At 35.5% G+C, this 19,884-nt stretch overlaps 1 protein-coding gene and 1 pseudogene across 6 annotated transcripts in view; both read right to left on the bottom strand.

The window, feature by feature from the left end:
• The window catches only part of PARL (presenilin associated rhomboid like), a 51,681-nt gene that overhangs the window by 9,086 nt on the left and 22,711 nt on the right, over nucleotides 1-19,884 (bottom strand). For 3 of the 6 annotated variants that reach the window (XM_011382572.2, XM_011382590.2, XM_011382580.2), the window contains exons 5-7: nucleotides 9,461-9,556; nucleotides 8,677-8,826; nucleotides 7,076-7,146 (exon numbers count right to left, since the gene is read on the bottom strand). In XM_011382572.2, the coding sequence (XP_011380874.1) occupies nucleotides 7,076-7,146; nucleotides 8,677-8,826; nucleotides 9,461-9,556 (317 nt within the window). The remainder of the gene's footprint in view (nucleotides 1-7,075; nucleotides 7,147-8,676; nucleotides 8,827-9,460; nucleotides 9,557-19,884) is intronic. The other 3 variants (XM_023526211.1, XM_023526216.1, XM_023526212.1) reach the window with 1 other exon arrangement.
• LOC111734247 lies at nucleotides 6,538-6,656 on the bottom strand (annotated as a pseudogene).

Raw genomic sequence — 19,884 nt, 5'->3', positions numbered from 1 at the left:
AACAAAAAGAAGTATATGCTGTATGATTCCATTAATATAAAACTCTAGAAATTAAGTATAAATGAATCTACCATGACAAAGGCAAAGAAGTTGTTGCTTAGGAGTGCAGGCAGGAGCACAGAAAAGCACCAAGGAACTTTTGAGGATGTGAATATGTTCATTACCTTAAGTGTGACGATGATTTCAAGGGTATCTACATTTCAAAACTTACCATATTATAAACTTCAAATATGTGCAATTTTTGTATGTTAATTATACTTCAATAACCCCCAGTTGCTTTTTGTCTTTTTAAGACTTAGGAGTCCTCTGTACTATTCCTGCAACTTTCTCTAAGATTTAAGTCATTTCAAAATAGGACATTTAAAAAAGACATATAAGAGAAAAATAATTTTTAAAAGATGCTCCTATAATTGAATGCTCAAATAATTAAAAGGAAAGGTCCCTACTTTTTCATTTAAAAGGCTATTTCAGAAAATAGCATCTATGTCTCTTAAATCCCAACTGTTTATTTAGTGTCTTCTAAGTAAAGAGTTGCTTCAGAACATAGGACTATCTTACATTTTAGGAATTACTAAAACTTTAAAGAAAAGTATTATGAGTCCCAGGAATCCCAGATGTCCCCAGCTCCTAATATATAGTTGCTAGTTGGCCTAAACAGGGAAACTAGCTCAAGTTGCAGTCCTAGGGATGGGCTGGGATAACTAGGAGATGGAAAGACAGTATGAATAGCTCTCAGAAGGAAACTTAAGACCTAATTTAAGGTATATGGACAAAGACAACCTAGGGCTTAGGCTGAAAAAAATAAAGAACAAGGAATAATAACGTCAGCTACATAATAAAGGGGACAGGCTAGGAGTTGATGGTGCCTACCAATTTTGCTGTAGGGGTTAGGGGTTAGAATTCTATGTTTTATATTTAAGATCTACTGCCTGCTATTGTATATTGACCAAACTAGCTTCTGTGCAAGTAATTGTAACACATGGGGTTCTTCTGAAATCCTTACTCCCTTAACAGAGTGATCACTGGTTATGTGGAAATACTCACATGTACACACACAGCCTCCATAATTTGTTCAACCCTTTCCTGGTTCCTTACTCCACATCCTAAATATTAGGTCATAGCAACTTTCAAGGACATTAGAACCACCTCAGAAGATGGCAGGCTTATTTCCCCACAAAAACTGCTGGGTTATGGTTCCTCTAGGGTGCAACATGTTTTATTGGCCATATTTATATTTATTCTGAAAGATCTGTTCTGGCTGGAACTTCAACATCTGCCCCAAAATCTATCAGCACATAGTGTATTAAGCAAAGCAGATGTCATTGTCACTTAAGAATTTGGAAGTTGGAGTGAACAGTACCCTATCACCTTCTAGTCTTTACAGCATTATATACAACTGTAGTATGCTAGGTTTATTTTTTAAAAAACCTAAAAAAGCCAACTCAACGATCCAGAAGATATCAAGTTGAAGCCTTATTTTCTGAAAGAAAAAAACAGTAAAATTATACTTTTCCCCAAAATGAAGCAAATATAATTTGATTAGCTGATATGAAAGAACATTAAAATTCTGTTGACTCTCTAAATTAGTTCTCCATAGATTATATTCTTCATCTAAAATGCTCATTACAGATATTTTAATAAAGAAAATTCGCATTTACTGAACATTTCTATGTAAAGCCATTTTGTGATTATAACTCATTGTACTTACATTATTTTAAAGATAGGAGGTGATTCCACTATCTTTCTGGAATTTTCTCAACTGATCTATATCTACACAAATTTAAATGTATTTATGTGTCTGAATAAATTGCAACTTGCTTTTCTGACAAATGTTTGGGCCCAGCCCCATGCAGAAATTCTTTATTTTCACCATTTCTAGTCAGAGGCTTTTATGAAAATAGCAAAAATTGCATTCTTTCTCTTCAGAAAAATTTCACATTCATTTGTATTTTAGATACAATTTCAGGGAGTCATGAATCCCTATCCATGTAGATCTGAGAAGTCTGCTTTCTTTTAGAGGTGAAGATCTCTTATTCTCCACCAATAATTTATTTATGTACACAGGTTATATACTTGTAATCAATATACATATAATTTTTTACTTATTTCATAAGTAAACAATTTTCATAAACAACTTTATATCTATCTTCATATCTATCATATTAAGGGTTTTTATGTGAGTTTTTTTACATTATGAATTTTAAATGAATTTGCTCTAAGGGGCATTCTTCCACAAGCTAAGTACAGCTAAAAACCCTGGGCATTGAGGAGAAAGTAGACCAGCTAGGAACCCTGAGATCTAAGAAATGACACAGTAGTGAGTTCCCTAGGTTTTCTTTTGGCCTCATAGCTCAGACCAGGCTTTGGAGAAGCTCACAACCTGGAAACACCAATGAACTCAGACAAAATAGGTCTTCGCCCCCCAAAAATACTCTTTCTAGCCAAAGGACCAAGAAAGGGTACCCTAGCAAGACAGAAAACTTTTAGACAATAACTACTCTACTCCAGCCAAACACCACCAAAAAAACTGTGGCCCAATCCCCATCAGCAAAGGCTGAGTGGAGAATCTAGACTTGCATACTGAGGCATCCCAATACCCATGACAGGGTGGGATGAGTGGAGGTAATGTGGACAGCAGTAACAAGGCACCCTTCCTCTGAGCCAGAGTGGTATTAGCGGAGGTCTACTAGGGAGCCTGAACTCCCAGAACTCCCAGCCCTACCCTTCAGTAACAAGAACCCTTGTCCACCAAATGTCAAAGGAGGCTGAGAAGGAAACCTGGACTTCACTTCCACCCTCACCTGGCAATAATGGCAATTGTCAGCGGCAGCCTGCTAAACAGTAAATTTAAACAAGATTCAAAGTCTCATAGTATAATATCCAAATGTCCAGATTTCATTCGAAAATCACTCATCATAACAAAACCCAGAAAAATCTCAACTTGAATGAGAAAAGACAATTAAGAGACACCAACACTAAGATGACAGAGGTGTTAGAATTATCTGACAAGCAGTTTAAAGCAGCCATCATAAAAATGCTTCAATGAGCAATCAAAAACATGCTTGAAACAAAAACAACAAAAAAAAAAAACAGCACAAGAAATAAGTTCAGCAAAGACACCAAAAACAATGTAAACTTTAGAATTGAAAAATACAATAACCTAAATAAAGGGAGACCACCTAGGAAAACCAGGTGCTGTATGTGTTAAAAATAAAACATAAGGGATTATAAGCTGACAAGGTCCTTGCAATCTGTGAGGTCAACCAAGGGTTGCCTCGCCTAAAAATACATACATACATGCATACATACATACATGCATACATACATACATACAAACAAACAAACACTGATTGGATGGGCTCAAACAGAATGGAAAGGACAGAGAAAATAATCAGTGAACCTGGAACAGAATAGCTATTACCCAATCTGGACAAGAGAGAAAAAATAGACTTAAAAAATTAACAGATTCAGGAACCCATGGGATTATAACAAATGATCTAACATCATGTCATCAGAGTCCCAGGAAAGAAGAAAAATGGTGAGGCTGAAAAAATATTTGAAGAAATAACAGCTGAAAATTTCCCCGCAAAACATAAACCTATAGATTCAAGAAGCTGAGTAAAAACCAAACGAGATAAACAAAAAGATAACCATGACAAGACATATTGTCAAACTTCTGAAAACTATAGAAATAAAAGAAAATCTTGAAAGTAGTAGGAGAAATGACACCTTACCTATAGGGAAAAGCTATTTAAATAACAAAGGATTTCTCTTCAGACTATGGAGACCAAAAAGAAGTGGCACAACATTTTTCAAGTGCCAAAAGAACTGTCAGCCTGGAATTTTATAGCCAGTGAAAATATCCTTCAGAAAAGAAGGGATCAAGACATTTCAGACAAAGGAAAACTTAGAGAATCTGTCACCAGCAGGCCTACCTAAAAGAATGACTGAAGAAAGTTATCTAAAGAGGGAGAAAATGATAGAAGGAATAATCTGAGAACAACAGAAAGGAAGGACAATGAAAAAAGTAAAAAGTAAATACAAAGTGACCGATATTATAAATATATTTAGGGGAAATATTTAAGACAATTATGATTTGGGAAGAATATAGGAATGAAAAGGGAGGTAAGGTTCACTTCACTCAAACTGGTAGAATGACACCACCAGTAGAGTGTGATAAGTAATATATACATATATAGCAATACCTAGAAGCAGCCGTTAAAAAAGTTATACAAGGACATATACTTCAAAACACTATAGATAAATCAAAATGGAATTCCACATGAATCTGCTCTAGTGACGATTTCATTTTACTTGAAACCTTGTAAAAGAAAAAAAAAAAGAGAGAGACTTAGCAAGAGAATTCACTCTATGTGCAGATTAGGTAATAGTTAAATCAATGAAATTACAGTAAGCAGGTTATCATACTGTTGGTGAGCAAATTTGGCCTATGATAAACTATTTACAGCCTCAAGTGAAAAAAAATTCTCTAACACTTTAATAGTTTCCAACAAATATCTGATTCATCTTTGCCATCTCACGATTTATGTCTCACAAAAAATAACCTTTTGAAAGGCAAAATGAGAGAAACACTTCCTGCCAATAACTAATAAGAAACTCAATTTTTAAATGAGATTCAGAATATGCACAGTTCTAACTAAACAAAACCCTTACCAAAATCTAGTACCAAATCTAGTACCCTTATCAAATTCTTGCTCTCTAATGCCGATGTTAATTGACAAATATTCTTTAATAATCTTCACTTTTAACAAAGAACTATGATAAAGGCAATAAAACCAGTATTTCATATTTTGTAATACAATTTTGTCATTAGTGCTCTCCTCCATCCCAGATTTTCCAATAAAAATACCACTATAACTGGTGATTTAGTTTTCTTTAATTTTAACCAAGAATGAATGGAAGTATTTCAGGATAATAATTATCCTGCCATGGCTCTACAGGAATTTGATGCATGAATATGAACTACCATTTCCACATTTCTTACTACATGCTCCTTATTACGCGAAGCACACTGAACATCCTTGCATTACAAATCAGAAATAGATGTGTTATCCCCATTTCACAGGGAGAAACTGAGGTTCAGAGAGGTTAAGTAATACGTCCTAGAAACAACAGATAAGTGGCAGAGCTGGGATTCAAACTCAGTGTAATTCCATCACCATGCTACCACACTCTGTTCATCTTGGACTTTAGTTTATCTGTAACATGAGAATAACAGTTGTCTGAGGGCACGTCAAAATGCCCTCCCAGATTCTCTCAGCTAATGAGAAAGTCTCCCTACTCTTAGAACTCTCCAAAGTTTTCTAAAATATACTCAGCCCTTATAGATGTGTGCATAATTTTTCTTCCCAACTAAGCTCGAAGTCAGAGTCCATTTCTCATTCATCACTGCCTTTACATAACAGATACTTAGTCAGTGAATGAGGCAGAGAATAGAATTTGAAACATATAAATTATATTGGCACCAAATTTTATATGGAAAACAAACATTTTATCCAGGAAAAACAGGGAGTTTAAATTAAGAAAGCATGTTAGGTGATAGGACAAGATATATAGACTTCATTAGGAAAATTAAGTATACACAATTCTGAGGATCACACAAATTATGAGATTACTTTATGAAAGGATTCTTTTCCAAAACTGAACATTTTAAGAGTTGCTTTACCTATGAAATTTCCTATTTGAATGCATTTAAGTGAATCAACATTTAAATATGTACATATTAAATGAGTAGTCTTTAAATAAACATTAAGTAAATATTTCCATGGTCCTAGAAATCTGCCATTAAACTCAAAAGAAAGCACATCTGTAATTTTTTTTTAAGGCATCTAGAGGATAGCTCTTGAGGGCAGGAATTTTGATCATCTTGCTCAATGCCTGTATCCCTAGTCTCCAGTACAGTGCCCAGCAGTTTAATCTGCATAGCAGACACTCAAATATTGACTAAATAGCACCAGATTCAAATCTGTAATTAGTTTGAATTTTCCAAAGCTAGATTAGGCTCTCTGGTTTATGGGGACTAGATACCCACTGTTCTGACTCCTCTTTTTTTTAATTTGAGTTGATAGAGATTTAAATTATAGTTGATAGAGACTATATTAGTTTCAGCTCTATAACACAGTGATTCAACATTCATATACCTTACGAAGTGATCACAATAAGTCTAGTAACCATCTGTCATTGTACATAGTTATTATGATATTAATGACTACATTCCCTGTCTATTACATCCACATGATTTATTTCATAACTAGAAGTTTGTACTTCTTAACACTCTTCCCCTTTTCCACTCATCCTCCCACCCCATTCTCCTCTGGCAACCACAAGTTTGTTCTCTGTATCTATAAGTTTGTTTCTTTTTCATGGTTTTTGTTTGTTTGTTTTTTAGATTCTGCATATAAGTGAAATCATATGGTATTTGTCTTTCTATGTCTAATTTATTTCTCTTAGCATACTATTCTCTAGGTCCACCATGTTGCTGTAAATGGCAAGATTTTTTCTTTTTTTTTTTTTTTACACCTACAGCACCTGGTATTCCTAGGTGGTCTCCCATCCAAGTAATAACCAGGCTCGACCCTGCTTAGCTTCCATGATCGGACAGGATCAGGCATGTACAGGGTGGCATGGCCGTAGACAAGATTTCGTTATTTTTCATGGCTAATATTCCGTTATATATATATATACATCTTTTTTATCCATTCATTTATTGATGACACTAGGTTGCTTCTATATCTTGCTTACTCTTGACATGTACTCTGTTCCAGCAGGTTTATATAAATGGCCAATGATTAAAAGTTACAGCCTGACATTTACAAGGCTTTACAAATGTAAAAATTCTAAATTAGGTATAGGTTAATTAATAGAATTGTTTCGATGTTAATTTCCTGGCTTTGATAATTGTATGGTGGTTCTGCAGGGTGAAGGTTATATAGGATTGGTACTAATATTGGTTATATAGTATTGGTACTAATATTGCCACTTTTTTGTGAGTCTAAAATTATTTCAAAATGAAGTTAAAAGCTAAATTTAAAATTTTTAAAGTAGAAATACTTACTGCACCAAGTGATGGTCCATATCTTCCTGTGGCAACTTTACACACATAACTGACAAAATTGGAAATAACACCTGAGAAATAAGGAACATGTCAGTAATTTTAGTGAGGTATAAAAATGGTTTCTATTTCTGATCTCCGCCCCACAGAGACTAACAGTGTCAGGTTTCTAACTGGGTGCAGACATGAATATTTATCTTGCCTATCACTTTAGATATTTTACAGGGAAAAAAAAAGTCTGACCCACTGTGCAACTTGCTGAGTGATGTAGGGTCATTTACTTTCTCTCTCAATACTCATTTTTCTCATCTATAACAAGAAAAGAGACTACTTCCCAAACTCACCAACTATCTGGGAATCCTCTGGGCTGCACTCCAAACACTAAATCAGAGTCTCTGGAGTGGGACCAGGGAGTGGGACCATTCTACCCCGCCTGCTGCAGATTCTGCTGCAGACCCAGACTAGATGATCCTTTATATGTCCCTTTGCCTCCAATGCCATCTGAGCTGAGTGTAGCTAATTTAAAAAACAAAACAAAACAAAAACACAGCTTCCTACAGAACAGGAATTAATGGCAACTGAAACAGACCCTTTGGACCTGTAAACACAACTAGCGCTTAGAGAAAGAACTATATACACTTATCTTACAGGCTAGAGGTATTGCTCGACTTCTAGTTTTGAGGGACTAGAGAGAGGCCCATGAGTATTTAATTAACATGATTAAGTAACCACTCTGGGCCTTGTAGTAGATGCTTCTATTTAACCTTTTCTACAACCCCTTGTCATGAGAGAGTATCATTATCCTCAGAGAAGCAGAGTCTTTTCTGAAACATCACACAGCTGATAGCAGAATAAGGATCTGAACCCAGGTCTTCAATCTCCAAGCTCAGTGCTTTTTTCACGACAGAATAACTGTTTTAAATGAAGAGATTTTAGGAATGAATTTTGATATTTTATGGTTTTAATTAAGTGCATTTTGCAAAGAGAGAAGTAAAATTTAACTGACCAACTGCCAATTTAGCAGCATCCAGGAACCTGGAATCCCATATTACCACCTCCTAGTTGAAATAAGGAAATGATGCTATCTCCAGGACAACTGGAGTGGGTTCCATGCTACCGTATACACCTGCAAGAATAAACTCATTCCTGACAATCTTACTGGATGGCTCTGATATAAAGTGTTCTGGAATCTGAGCAAATTTGGGGAATGAGCTTAAGGTTATTTAACAAAGATTCAGATGACAGAGAGCTGGAGTCTGGGAACCACTTATCTGTAAAATAGTGAGCCTGAGGCTAAAGAAATCAAGGCCTAGTGAGATAAATAGGACACACTTAAGTCCTACACTAAACTTTAACTCCTGTCTACCGGGCTAATTTAAAACTAAACAGTAAATAATTCACGTTAAGAGGAAATCCACAAAATGAGAAACAGAGAAGACAATAGCCCCACTAGTCTGATAGTCTTCTCTACGTACATCTGAGAAATAAACATGTACTGAACACTTACTGTATGTAGAATATGGCTATAATCATTCCCTTTGTCCCTTCTCCAGACAGATGAGAGTGCTTATATTCTGAAAGGCCCCAAGATTAAAGCTTATCACCTGCAGATAAGTACATTGCCATGAACTGCTCTTGACCCAGAATGTTCACTATGCTCGAGGAGAAGCTCCACAAAACATACATATTAGCTGCCATGTGAAACAAGGAGAAATGACTGAATGTTGACAGCAACATTGGAGAACAAAGGACCTCTACAAGAGAAAGAAAAACACAGTCTGGTAATTGTGGAACACACAGCCAGTAAAAATTGTCTATTTTAGATTTTTTTTCATTAGTATGAAACAAATCAAACATGGGAAACAAAAACAGCTAGTTAAATGCTTAAGTAAGTTGGTTTAAGACAGCATTTTTCAAAGTGGTAAAAAGCTACCTTAAATCTCTTTTTTACTTGGTAAGCAACCAATAAAAGTTCTCGGTTCAATGAAAGCAACTTGTCCTTATAGCAAGTTACTTAGAAAAAAGAATTCGTAAATAATTCAATTACAGATATGAAGTTGTATATAACAGTCTCCTCAAAGAGTAAACTTTTAGTGATAGGAATCTTAAGTCATTAAAAAATATCTGGATATCTATACTGTGTAAGGTACATAGTATGTACCTGGGACACAGCAATAAAAGAGTAATCCTGAGGCAGCGCTGCACTGTGTCTAAAGGTCGCTGTTCTCAAAGAGATTACAGCCTATCCCCTGATTTTTTTCCCCCCTCTTTAATTCCTTTGCTTATAATTGTTGACAAGAACTCATCCTTTTTATGGCATTTCAATGAAAATAAAGCATATTTCTTTCATATTCTACTTCAAAATAAAATCACACAAGTTAGACTTACTTGATGCTGGGTTGGATGTGAAATATCTGATCATTGTCCGCTGTAGAGAAGGTACTCTCCATAAACAGAATACAAAAACATTTGCAGCTATGATACCTACGAAATAAATATAATTAAGGAGGTTAAAAATAAGAGCAAAGAAAGTCTGATCAAAAGTCCACCTGAATAAGATTTTCTACCATAATTATACAAGAGTATTATAAACTTGGAGATAAAAAGTGAGCTAAGAAAAGTAAGTGAAATCAGTGTTTTTAATTATCAAAACTGTCATGGGTTGATGAAGTCAGAGGATTCCTGAAAAGTTGCAAATGCTCTGAGAACTAACTTCCTTCACTCAGATCCATATTTTACTTCTTCACAACACTGGAACACACTGTAGTCCAAACCCCTCACTTTATAGACCAGTGGACTATAATCAGGCATCCATCCTATTGGTAAACAATCGAACAAACATACCCTAATTATGTATACAAACCACTTTAATTCATTGTAAAACACAAATTAAAAAGAAATGAGAAAAGTAAAATACAGGCATCTTTTCCCTTGTATATCCCATTTTGAAGGCCAATTATATGATATGAGAAAATTGAGGCTCTAAGAGGTACAAGTTTTCAAAGAACCAATATCAGTGGCAAGCCAAAATTCCTTATCTAGTAGGACTTTTGGGGTAGCCAAGAGGATTTCCTTTGACCTTGGTCACTCTAGGACTTCAGACACAAGACAAAAGGCTCCTTATCTGGGAAATAGCATAGGCTGGTACCCAGAAGCAGGTGAGCAGAAGATGTGTGGTAATCCTAAGCCTGCTGAGGCAGCGCTGCACTGTGTCTAAAGGTAGGAGTGAAGGAATACAGCAGAACTGATTCTGTCCTACTTATACTATAACCTGGGCAAGAGGCCTAACCTCTCAGCCTTAGTTTCTTCTTCTGTAAAATGGAGGTAATAAAATCTACCTTAAAGAGTTAAATGGTGGTTAAATGGAAAAGCATAATTAAATGTAGTGGTCACACAGTGACAAGCCAATAAATGAAAAATATGGTGGAAAAGGCTTTTCAGGTCTGAATCCTAGGTATGCCACTTCGTAGCTTTGTGGTCTGTGGCATTTCATCGCCTTCACTTCAGTTTTCTCATTTATAAAATGAGGATTATACTCCTACACCTCATGAAGGTTGTCATGAGAGTTAAATAAGCACTTAGTATGCAGATGCTCAAAGAATAATGGTTTCTTCCTCCTTCTCCTCCTTTGAAAAGTAGAACTGCTAAAGGTCTCTGCTTGTATCTCCATTTAGGAGTGTTATTTGCCTCCTCCTGACTCAGTAACTTCTTAGACAAACTTGTTGGTACTGATTTGGGAAAGTTGCTGCTGCTGCCTCAGTGCTAACCTTTACCATAAGTGATGTACTGGATTACATCAGTGAGGATGATGAAGGACCTCTAAAATTTTTTCTCCTTCATAAAAAGTGAAAAAATTGGCAAAAATTATCAAATTCAACTTTTTCATAACTCTGGAGACTAGCCAAAGGCTTGTAGCAACCCAGAATTTATTTTTAAAAAAATGGCTGAATCCTGAAATAAACAATGAGTTTGAGGCATTTTTACTTGACCCAGTCCCATCCCTCACTTTCCAACTATAAGTTAGCCATGAAAACAATCCGCATTCCCAGTGCAGCCTAGCAACCACCAGAGTCAACAGAATGAAGCTGGAACTCTTTCAAAGCCTCATTCCCAAAAAAATGTTATTATATGACCTATATGATAATAATTCCCTGGAGGACCCCACCCACTTGCAAGGCAACTATCTATATTTGACCTGACTGGGAGCACAAGTCCAAAACCCCTTTTCCCAGTGGGTGTTTGTCAAATACAATTATAGGCAAGTGTTTTAAGTTTGCAGCTGCCTGAAGTGCTAGATAATATTGGGGGCAAATAAGAGATTTAGGATCTAGAAGGCCAAAGCATAATAAGACAAACAGGCTTTAAGACAATTTTTGTTACTAGAGACAAGGACATTATATAATGATAAAAGGGTCAAGAACATATAACATCTTCTTGATATCTATCAAGAAGATATAACAATTACAAACATGTATGCTAACAGAATTCCAAAATACATGAAGAAAAAAACTGACAGAACTGAAGGGAGAAATAAACAGTTCAGCAATAAAGTTGGAGACTTCAATACCTCATTTGCAATAATAGATGATCAGCAAAAAAAAAAATAGAACACTACAAACCAACTAGACCTAACAGACATCTATAGAATACTCAACAAGAGAATATACATTCTTCTCAAGTACATGTGAAACATTATCCAGAATAGGCCAATGTTCAGTCACAAAACACATTTCAAAAATTTTACAACATTGAAATTACACAAAGTAGGTTCTCTGACCACAGTGGAATGAAATTACAAATCAATAATACATTTGGAAAATTCATAAATATGTAGAAATTAACACATTCCTAAATAACAAATGGATCAAAGTAAATCACAAGGGAAATTACAAAGTACTTTAAGATAAATAAAAACACAGATATATCTGCTATGAACTAAATTGTGTCCGTCCCCATAAGATTCATATATTGAAACCCTAATCCTTAAGGTGATCTGGGAATGGGGTCTTTGGGAAGTAATTAGATATAGATGAGGTCATGAGGGTGGGGCCCTCACAATGGGATTAGTGTCCTTATAATTGAGATACCAGAGAGCTTGCTCTTGCTCTCTTCTCCCTACTATATGAAGATGCAGCAAAAAGGTGGCAATCTACAAGCAAAGAAGAGAGCTCTCACCAGAAACCGACTATGCTGACACTTTGACCTTGGACTTCTAGCTTCCAGAATTGTGAGAAAATAAATTTATTGTTCAAGCCACCCAGCCCAAGCTAAGACAATACTAAAACATAAAATACAGCAAAAGCAGTTCTGTGAATGCCCACAATAAAAAAGAATACAGACCTCAAATCAATAACCCAAACTTCTACTTTAAAAAATTAGAAAAAGAAGAGCAAACTAAATCCAAAGCAAGCAGAAAGAAGTAAATAATTACAAGTTTGGATAAATGAATTAGAGAATAGAAAAATAGAGAAAAATAAAACCAAAAGCTGGTTCTTTGAAATGATCAACAAAATTGAAAAACCGTTAGACTGATTAAAAAAAAAAGAAAACAACTCAAATTACTAAAATTAGTAATGAAATCAGTAATGTTACTACCAACTATAGAAACAGAAAGGATTATAAGAGACTACCATGAGCAACTGTCTACCTAAACAGATGAAATCTACAAATTCCTAGAAAGACACAAATTACTGAAACTGACTCAAGAACAGAAAATCTGAATGGTGTACAAGAAGAGATTAAATTAATAATTCAAAAAACTTCCCACAAAGAAAAGTCCAGGACCAGATGGCTTTACTGATATATTACTTTCCTAGGGCTGCTGTAATAAATTACCACAAACTCGATGACCTCTAACAACAGAAATGTATTCTCTTATAGTTCTGGAGCTGAGAAGTCTGAAATCAAGTTGTTGGCTGGGCCATGTTTCCTTCTGAAGACTCTGTGGAAGACTCCTTTTTTCCATTTTCTTAACTTCTGGTGGCTCATATAAATTTTTTTGGCGTTGCTTGGCTTGTAGTTATATCATTCCAATCTCTGCCTCCATCTCTTCACCTGGTCTTTTCTACATGTCTCTTTTTGTCCTCTTCTCTTGTTATAAGGACACAAATCACTGGATTTAGGGCCCACCTTAATCCATATGATCTCACTGTAGCTAGTTACATCCACAAAGACCCTATTCCAAATAAGATAACAATCAAAGAAAGTTTCTGGGTGGGCATGAATTTGTAGAGACACTATTCAACTTACTGTAACTGTTGAATTCTAGCAAACATAAAGAATTAACATCAATCCCTTCCAAACACTTTCCGGAAAACAGAAGTGCTAAGAACAGTTCCCAACTCATTCTATGAAGCCAGCATTACCTTGATATCATGAACAGACAGGCATCACAAGAAAACTACTAATATTCCTTATGAATGTGGATGGAAAAATCCTCAAGAAAATACTAGCAAACCAAATCCAGCAGCATATAAAAAGGATTATAAATCATGACCAAGTGAAATTTATCCCAGGATTGCAAGATTGGTTGAACGTATGATAATCAATTAATGTAATATTCCATATTAATGAAATTGGAAGATTCACAATTCCCAGTTTGAAAACTTACAACACAAAGCTATAATAATCAAGAAAGTATGGCATAAGAATAGACATACAGATCAATGAAATAGAACTGGGAGTCCAGAGTTCATCCATACATCTTTGGTCCATTGGCTTTTTACGGCGGACCCAAGACAATTCAACGGAGTAAGACTAGTCATTTCAACAAATGGTAATGAGACAAGTAGCTGCCCATAAGTAAAAGGATGAATCTGGACCACTACTTCATAAAGAATACAAATATTAACTCATAACAAATCAAAGATCTAAATGTAAGAGCTAAAACTTTAAAATTCTTAGAACAAAACAGGTGTAAGTTTCTGTGACCTTGGATTAGGCCACAGTTTCCTTGATATAACACTTAAACACATGTAATAAAATAAAAAATAGTTAAAATGGACCTCATCAAAATTAAAAACATTAATGCTTCAAAGAATACTATTAATAAAGTGATAAGGCGACCCAACGAACAGGAAGAAATATTTGCAAACCATATATCTAATAAAGGTCTAGTATCCAAAATATATAAAGAACTCTTAAACAACTCAACAAAGAGACAATTCATAAGCAAAAGATTTAAATAAATAGCTATTTCTCCCAATAAGAATAAATGAACAATTGCACCTGAAAAGATGCTCAGCATAACTAGTCATTAGGGAAACAGAAAAAACCACAAGATATCACCTTACACACATTAGGATGGCTACTATCAAGAAGAGAAAGAGAGAGAGAGAGAAAGAAAGAAAAGCACTGGGCTAGGATATGGAAATTGGAACTCTTGTACATTGGTGGTGGGATTGTAAAACGGTGCAGCCACTGTGGAAAACAGTTCCACAGCTCCTCAAAAAGTTAAACATAAAAACAAACAAACAAAAACTTAAACACAGAATTATCATATGATCCAGCAATTCCATTTCTAAATATTTACACCAAAGAATTGAAAGCAGGGACTCAAAACAGAGACTTGCACGCAAATATTCACAGCAGCATTATTCAGAAGAGCCAAAATGTGGAAACAATTCAAATGCCCATCAACAGATAGAAACAAAGTAGAACACGGGCTATAAAGATGAAAAAATGGCAAGTTATTTAATGGGTACAGTGTTTCTGTTTGGGATGATGAAAAATTTCTGGAAATAGATGGTGGTGAGTGTTGCACAACACTGTGAATATAGTTACTGCCACTGAACTTAATGGCTAAAATGATAAATGTTGTTATGTATATTTTACCTCAATAAAAAGGCTATAAAAAATAATTGTAGTTGCTGATACATTAGAGAGAAAAAGGGCAATAACAAACGGAATCTTCACATATTGCTTGAAGAAATGTAAAATGGTGCAACCACTTTTAAACACAGTTGACAGTTCCTCAAAAAGAATACAGGAAAAATTGGATACTACATGCAAAATAATGAACTTGGCCTTTTATCTTAGACCATATACAAAAATTAATTAAAAATGGATTAAAGATCTGAATTAAGACCAAAACCTATAAAACTCACTGGAAAAAAGGGAAAACCCTCATAACACTGAATCTGGCAATGACTTCTTGGATATGACCCCAACAGCATAGGCAACAAAAGCAAAAAGAGACAAATGGAACATCAAACTTAAAAACTTGTGCAAATTAACAAAATGAAAAAGCAGTCTACAGAATGTGAGAAAATATTTGCAAATCATTTTATCTGATAAGGAGTTAATGTCTAAAATACATAAAGAACTCCTACAAGTCAACAACAAAAAAGTCAAAAAACCTGATTAAAATGGGCAAAGGACTTCAACAGACATTTATCCAAAGATGATATTCAAACAGCCAATAAGCGTTATGAAAAGATATGCAACATCGCTATCAGCAGAGAAATACAAATCAAAACCACAATAATGTGTCACCTCACACCCATGAGGATAGTTACTATAAAAAAAAAAAAGAGAGAGAAAATAACAAATGTAGTCAAGGATGTGTAGAAATTAGAACCCTTGTGTACTATTGGTGGGATTGTAAAATGGTGCAACAGCTATGGAAGACGGTGTGAAGTTTCCTCAAAAAATTGAAAATAGAGTGGTGAACACACAATGCAATGTGTGTGTGTGCGCGCGCGCGCACGCATGCCTTACTATTGAATTGTGCACCTGAAACTTACTGGATTTCGTTAACTCATGTCACCAAAATAAAAAAATTTAATTAATTAAGAACAGAACCATCACATAATCTAGCAGTCTCACTTCTGGGTTTATATCCAAAAGAAATAAAAGCTATTTGCCCATCCATGTTCACAGCAGCATTACTCACAATAGCCAAGAAGTAGAAGCAACCCAAAGGTCCATCAATGAGTGGATAAATAAAACGTGGTGTATATACATATAATGGAATAAATTATTCAGCCTTAAAAAGGAAATCTTGTCACATGCTACAACATGGATGAATCTTGAGGACATTAAGCTAAGTGAAGTAAGCCAGACAAAAAAGACAAGCACTGTATGATTCCACTCAGATGAGGTATCTACAGTAGTCAAATTTATAAAAAACTGAAAGTGGCATGCTGGTTACCACGGGCCGAGCAGAGGGAGAAAAAGGAAAACTGTTGTGTAATGAGTACAGAGTTTCAGCTGTACAAAACAAAGATTCTGGAAATGTTTCATGACAATGTGAATATACTTAACATTGCTGAACTGTATACTTAAAAATGATTAAGCTGGTACATTTTATGTGTTTTTTTTACCACAAGTTTTAAAAAGTTTAAAAATACATGACCCAACAATTCCACTCCTAGGTATATTAGCAAGAGAAATGAAAATTTACATCCACATGAAAGTCCATAGCAGCATTATATAATACAGCCAAAAAGTGGAAATAACTCAAATATTCATCAACGGATGAATGGAAAAACAAAATGTGATATATTCACATAATGGAATACTATTCAGCCATCAAAAGAACTGAAGTACTGACACATGCCAAAACACGGATGAATCTTGAAAACATTACACTAAGTGAAAGAAGCAGACACAAAAGGCCACATTTAATGTGATTCCATTTATACGAAATGTCCAGAACTGGCAAATCCATAGACAAAGAAAATAGGTTAGTGGTTACCTAAGGCTAAGGGAAGGAGTGGGGAGTGACTGCTAACACACACAGGGTTTCTGCGAGATAATGAAAATGTTCTGGGACTAGATGATGACGACAGTGGCACAACCTTGTGAGTATAATAAAAACCACTCAACTGTATACTTTTACATGGTGAATTTTATAAGTGAATTATATCTTGATTTTTTTTTAAAAAAAGATACATTGATTTGGGAAGCACTGTTTGGTTCAATGACCTCAATCTACCTTCCACCTTAGCCCAAGAAAGGTGGTACAACCTCTTTTTCTCTCTTCCTAAAAAAGGACTCATCTCACTTAGAGTCTAGTAGCTTTCAGGATTCCCTATTTCTGAGGTGGGCCACTTCACTCTTTCACAGGTCCTCTATCTAAAGGAAGCTAGACCTTGTCAGTCCTGATACTGACAAGCATACACATCCAATGGCAGCCAAAGAACTGAATTCAAGTGGTCCCTATCTCGGCTTCCCTGGGAACCAAGGCCATACACAGGGATCATGCTGTCAGCCTCACATGGTGGCTACAATTTCTCTTCCAGAGCAGTATCCACAAAACTAAGGACTGGTCCCACAGCTTCCTGGAATCGAAGAAGTCCAGAGACTACCCATCTTCCATCTTCCTACTGGGATGTATAGTTCATAACTATCATGGGCAGATGGAAAGAATGGGGCATAGTCGTAACAAAGGAGGCAAAGATCTTCACAATAATCACTAACCACAAAAAGGGGTTACTATTTCTCTGCACCCTTCTTGCAGGTGAGAATATCTAACCTCCCCTGTGAGCAACATTTAGAAATCAATAAGATTTAAACTCTCTACGTTGTTAGAGGATGTTTAAATTGGTATACAACTTCTTTTAAGACAACCTGACAGTACACAAAATTTTAAATGTACATACTCTTTGACCCAGCAACTCTATTTCCTATCATTTGTCCTAAAAATATAAATGCATATGGGTGCAAAGACCTATATATAAAGTTATTCACTGCAGTATTAATTACCGAATCAAGATAAAAAACAAACCAAATATCTATTAACAGAAGACTTGGTAACATGGTATTCACTTGCATGGACTACTACAATTCCATTAAAAAGAATGAGCCTGAGGTGCTGGTTATTTCTATTTCTTGATCTGAGTGCTAGTGATGTGCGTGTGCTCAGTAAAAATTAGTTGTACATCTGATGTGTACATTCTTCTACTTGTGTTATACTTCAATATAAAAAATAATGCAATAGATCTACTTGTATTCATATGAAATGTCCTTTAAAATATTAAGTGAAAAAAAAAATCAAAGTGCCAAGGAATATGTATTGCATGCTACCATTTGTGTTTAAACCATAGATAGATATAAATGACTACATATAAATAGATGCTTTGGAAGAATACACAGGGAACTAAAAAGGCAATGACTATTATGTAGACAGGAGCTACAGAAGTGGAAGTCTACAAGGAGAAATTTATTTTTCGCTTTATGTAGTCTTTATATATTCTTTAATATTACCTAATGTGTTACCATAGACATTTATTCATTTTATGACAAAGACTACCCTAAGTAGTCATGAAGGACTCCCTTTCTTCTCTTGAGTTCCAGCCTGCTGCCTTGGGATAATCTGCTGCAATCTGGGCTATGAATCAGCGCCCAGATACCTTGAATGGAGGGAAGATAGTGTGGTTTACCAGGCAGGTAATTAGTTGTGGTTAACTACAGTACAAAGTGAGTGTTAATTCACTCACTTTTATACACATAAGCAGCAGCATATCGTTTGAACTAAGTGAGTTTATTTCCCATCTCTACCCTTTCTAGATCTATGATCTCAGACAAATTATTTAACCTCTGTGAGCCTCAGTTACTCCATCTGAACAATGAGGATACCACTAATAGGGCTGTTATAATTAGGATTAATAATAAGAATATGTATGTGAAGTATCTAACACAGTACTTGAAGCCTAGCTGGCACTCAATCATCAGTTTCTTTCCCAGAAATAACTTGTCTGAAGACTATGAAGCCAAGTTAAAGGAAAAAATGATGGATTAAAAAGTCAAGATTAACTAGAAGACCAAGTGAAACATTGCCTTACCAGCAATGTCAGCAATAGGAAAGGAAACCTTAGTCTAGGAGGTACAGGTCAAAACCTTTCAAAGGTATAGGAGAGAGAAAATTGCAACTAAAAAATAAACTAATTCTGGACGAAACAGAACAGCAACAAAAAAAGAACAGACTCTAGAGGTGCAGAGGGTTAGGGTCTCGGGTGCAGCAGTGCCTCAACTTTGGAGCTGACAGCAGATATGGACTAGTAGAGGAACTGGGGCACAGTTTTCATGAGATTTTCTTCCCATCCACCTCCTTCCCTGCCCCTCCTTGATCAGATACAATAATTTGACAGGTTCTTCCCTCAGCTTTACCTGAATCCCAATATAGTAAAGTCAGCATTCTATTGAGCTAACAGGAAAATCTGGCAAGTGCCTTACAGGCATTCCTGAAAGCTGAAAAGGTAGGAGAAGTACTCTCTTTGGCATTGCCTGGGGACCTCCAGTACAGGCTTTAAAGCCTTGCAGATCAAGGCAATAGAACATAGGACTAGCTGAATTGTAAAAGCACCGGGAACAAGTTTCACTTTGAAGGATGCAAACTGATGCTCCACCTTCATCCCTCAAATACCAAGTGAACTTGTAAAAACCTTTTTTTCAGAGCAATGTGAAGTTTGGGGAGATATTTCTGTGTAACAATAAAGACTAAGACCAAAAACAAAACAAACAAAACAAAACCGAAAGAAAAGGATAAGACTAGTTCTCTAGCACATCTTGAAAAACTGATTCTTAGGAACAGGTTGAGATAGAGAACCAAAAATTACGGACTCCAAACCTGATATCAGCTCAAAGGGAGGATTTTCACTTCACCACTGACTCTATCTAAACAACACAAGAAATTAAAGGTATCCCTTATGATTTGAACTGTTCTTATCCAAGCCTAGGAATCAAAGAAATATAAATAAATCTGAGATACCACTGACTATCTCAAGCTTAGAAATCAAATGCATTTGGATAAAACATTTTGCTATATGAACTTGCAATATATAAAATCTTGCCATCCAAATAAGCCCATT

Source organism: Pteropus vampyrus, unplaced genomic scaffold (assembly GCF_000151845.1).
Source record: "Pteropus vampyrus isolate Shadow unplaced genomic scaffold, Pvam_2.0 Scaffold14, whole genome shotgun sequence".
Lineage (NCBI taxonomy): Eukaryota > Metazoa > Chordata > Mammalia > Chiroptera > Pteropodidae > Pteropus > Pteropus vampyrus.
This window is presented reverse-complemented; position numbering and strand designations above follow the sequence as displayed.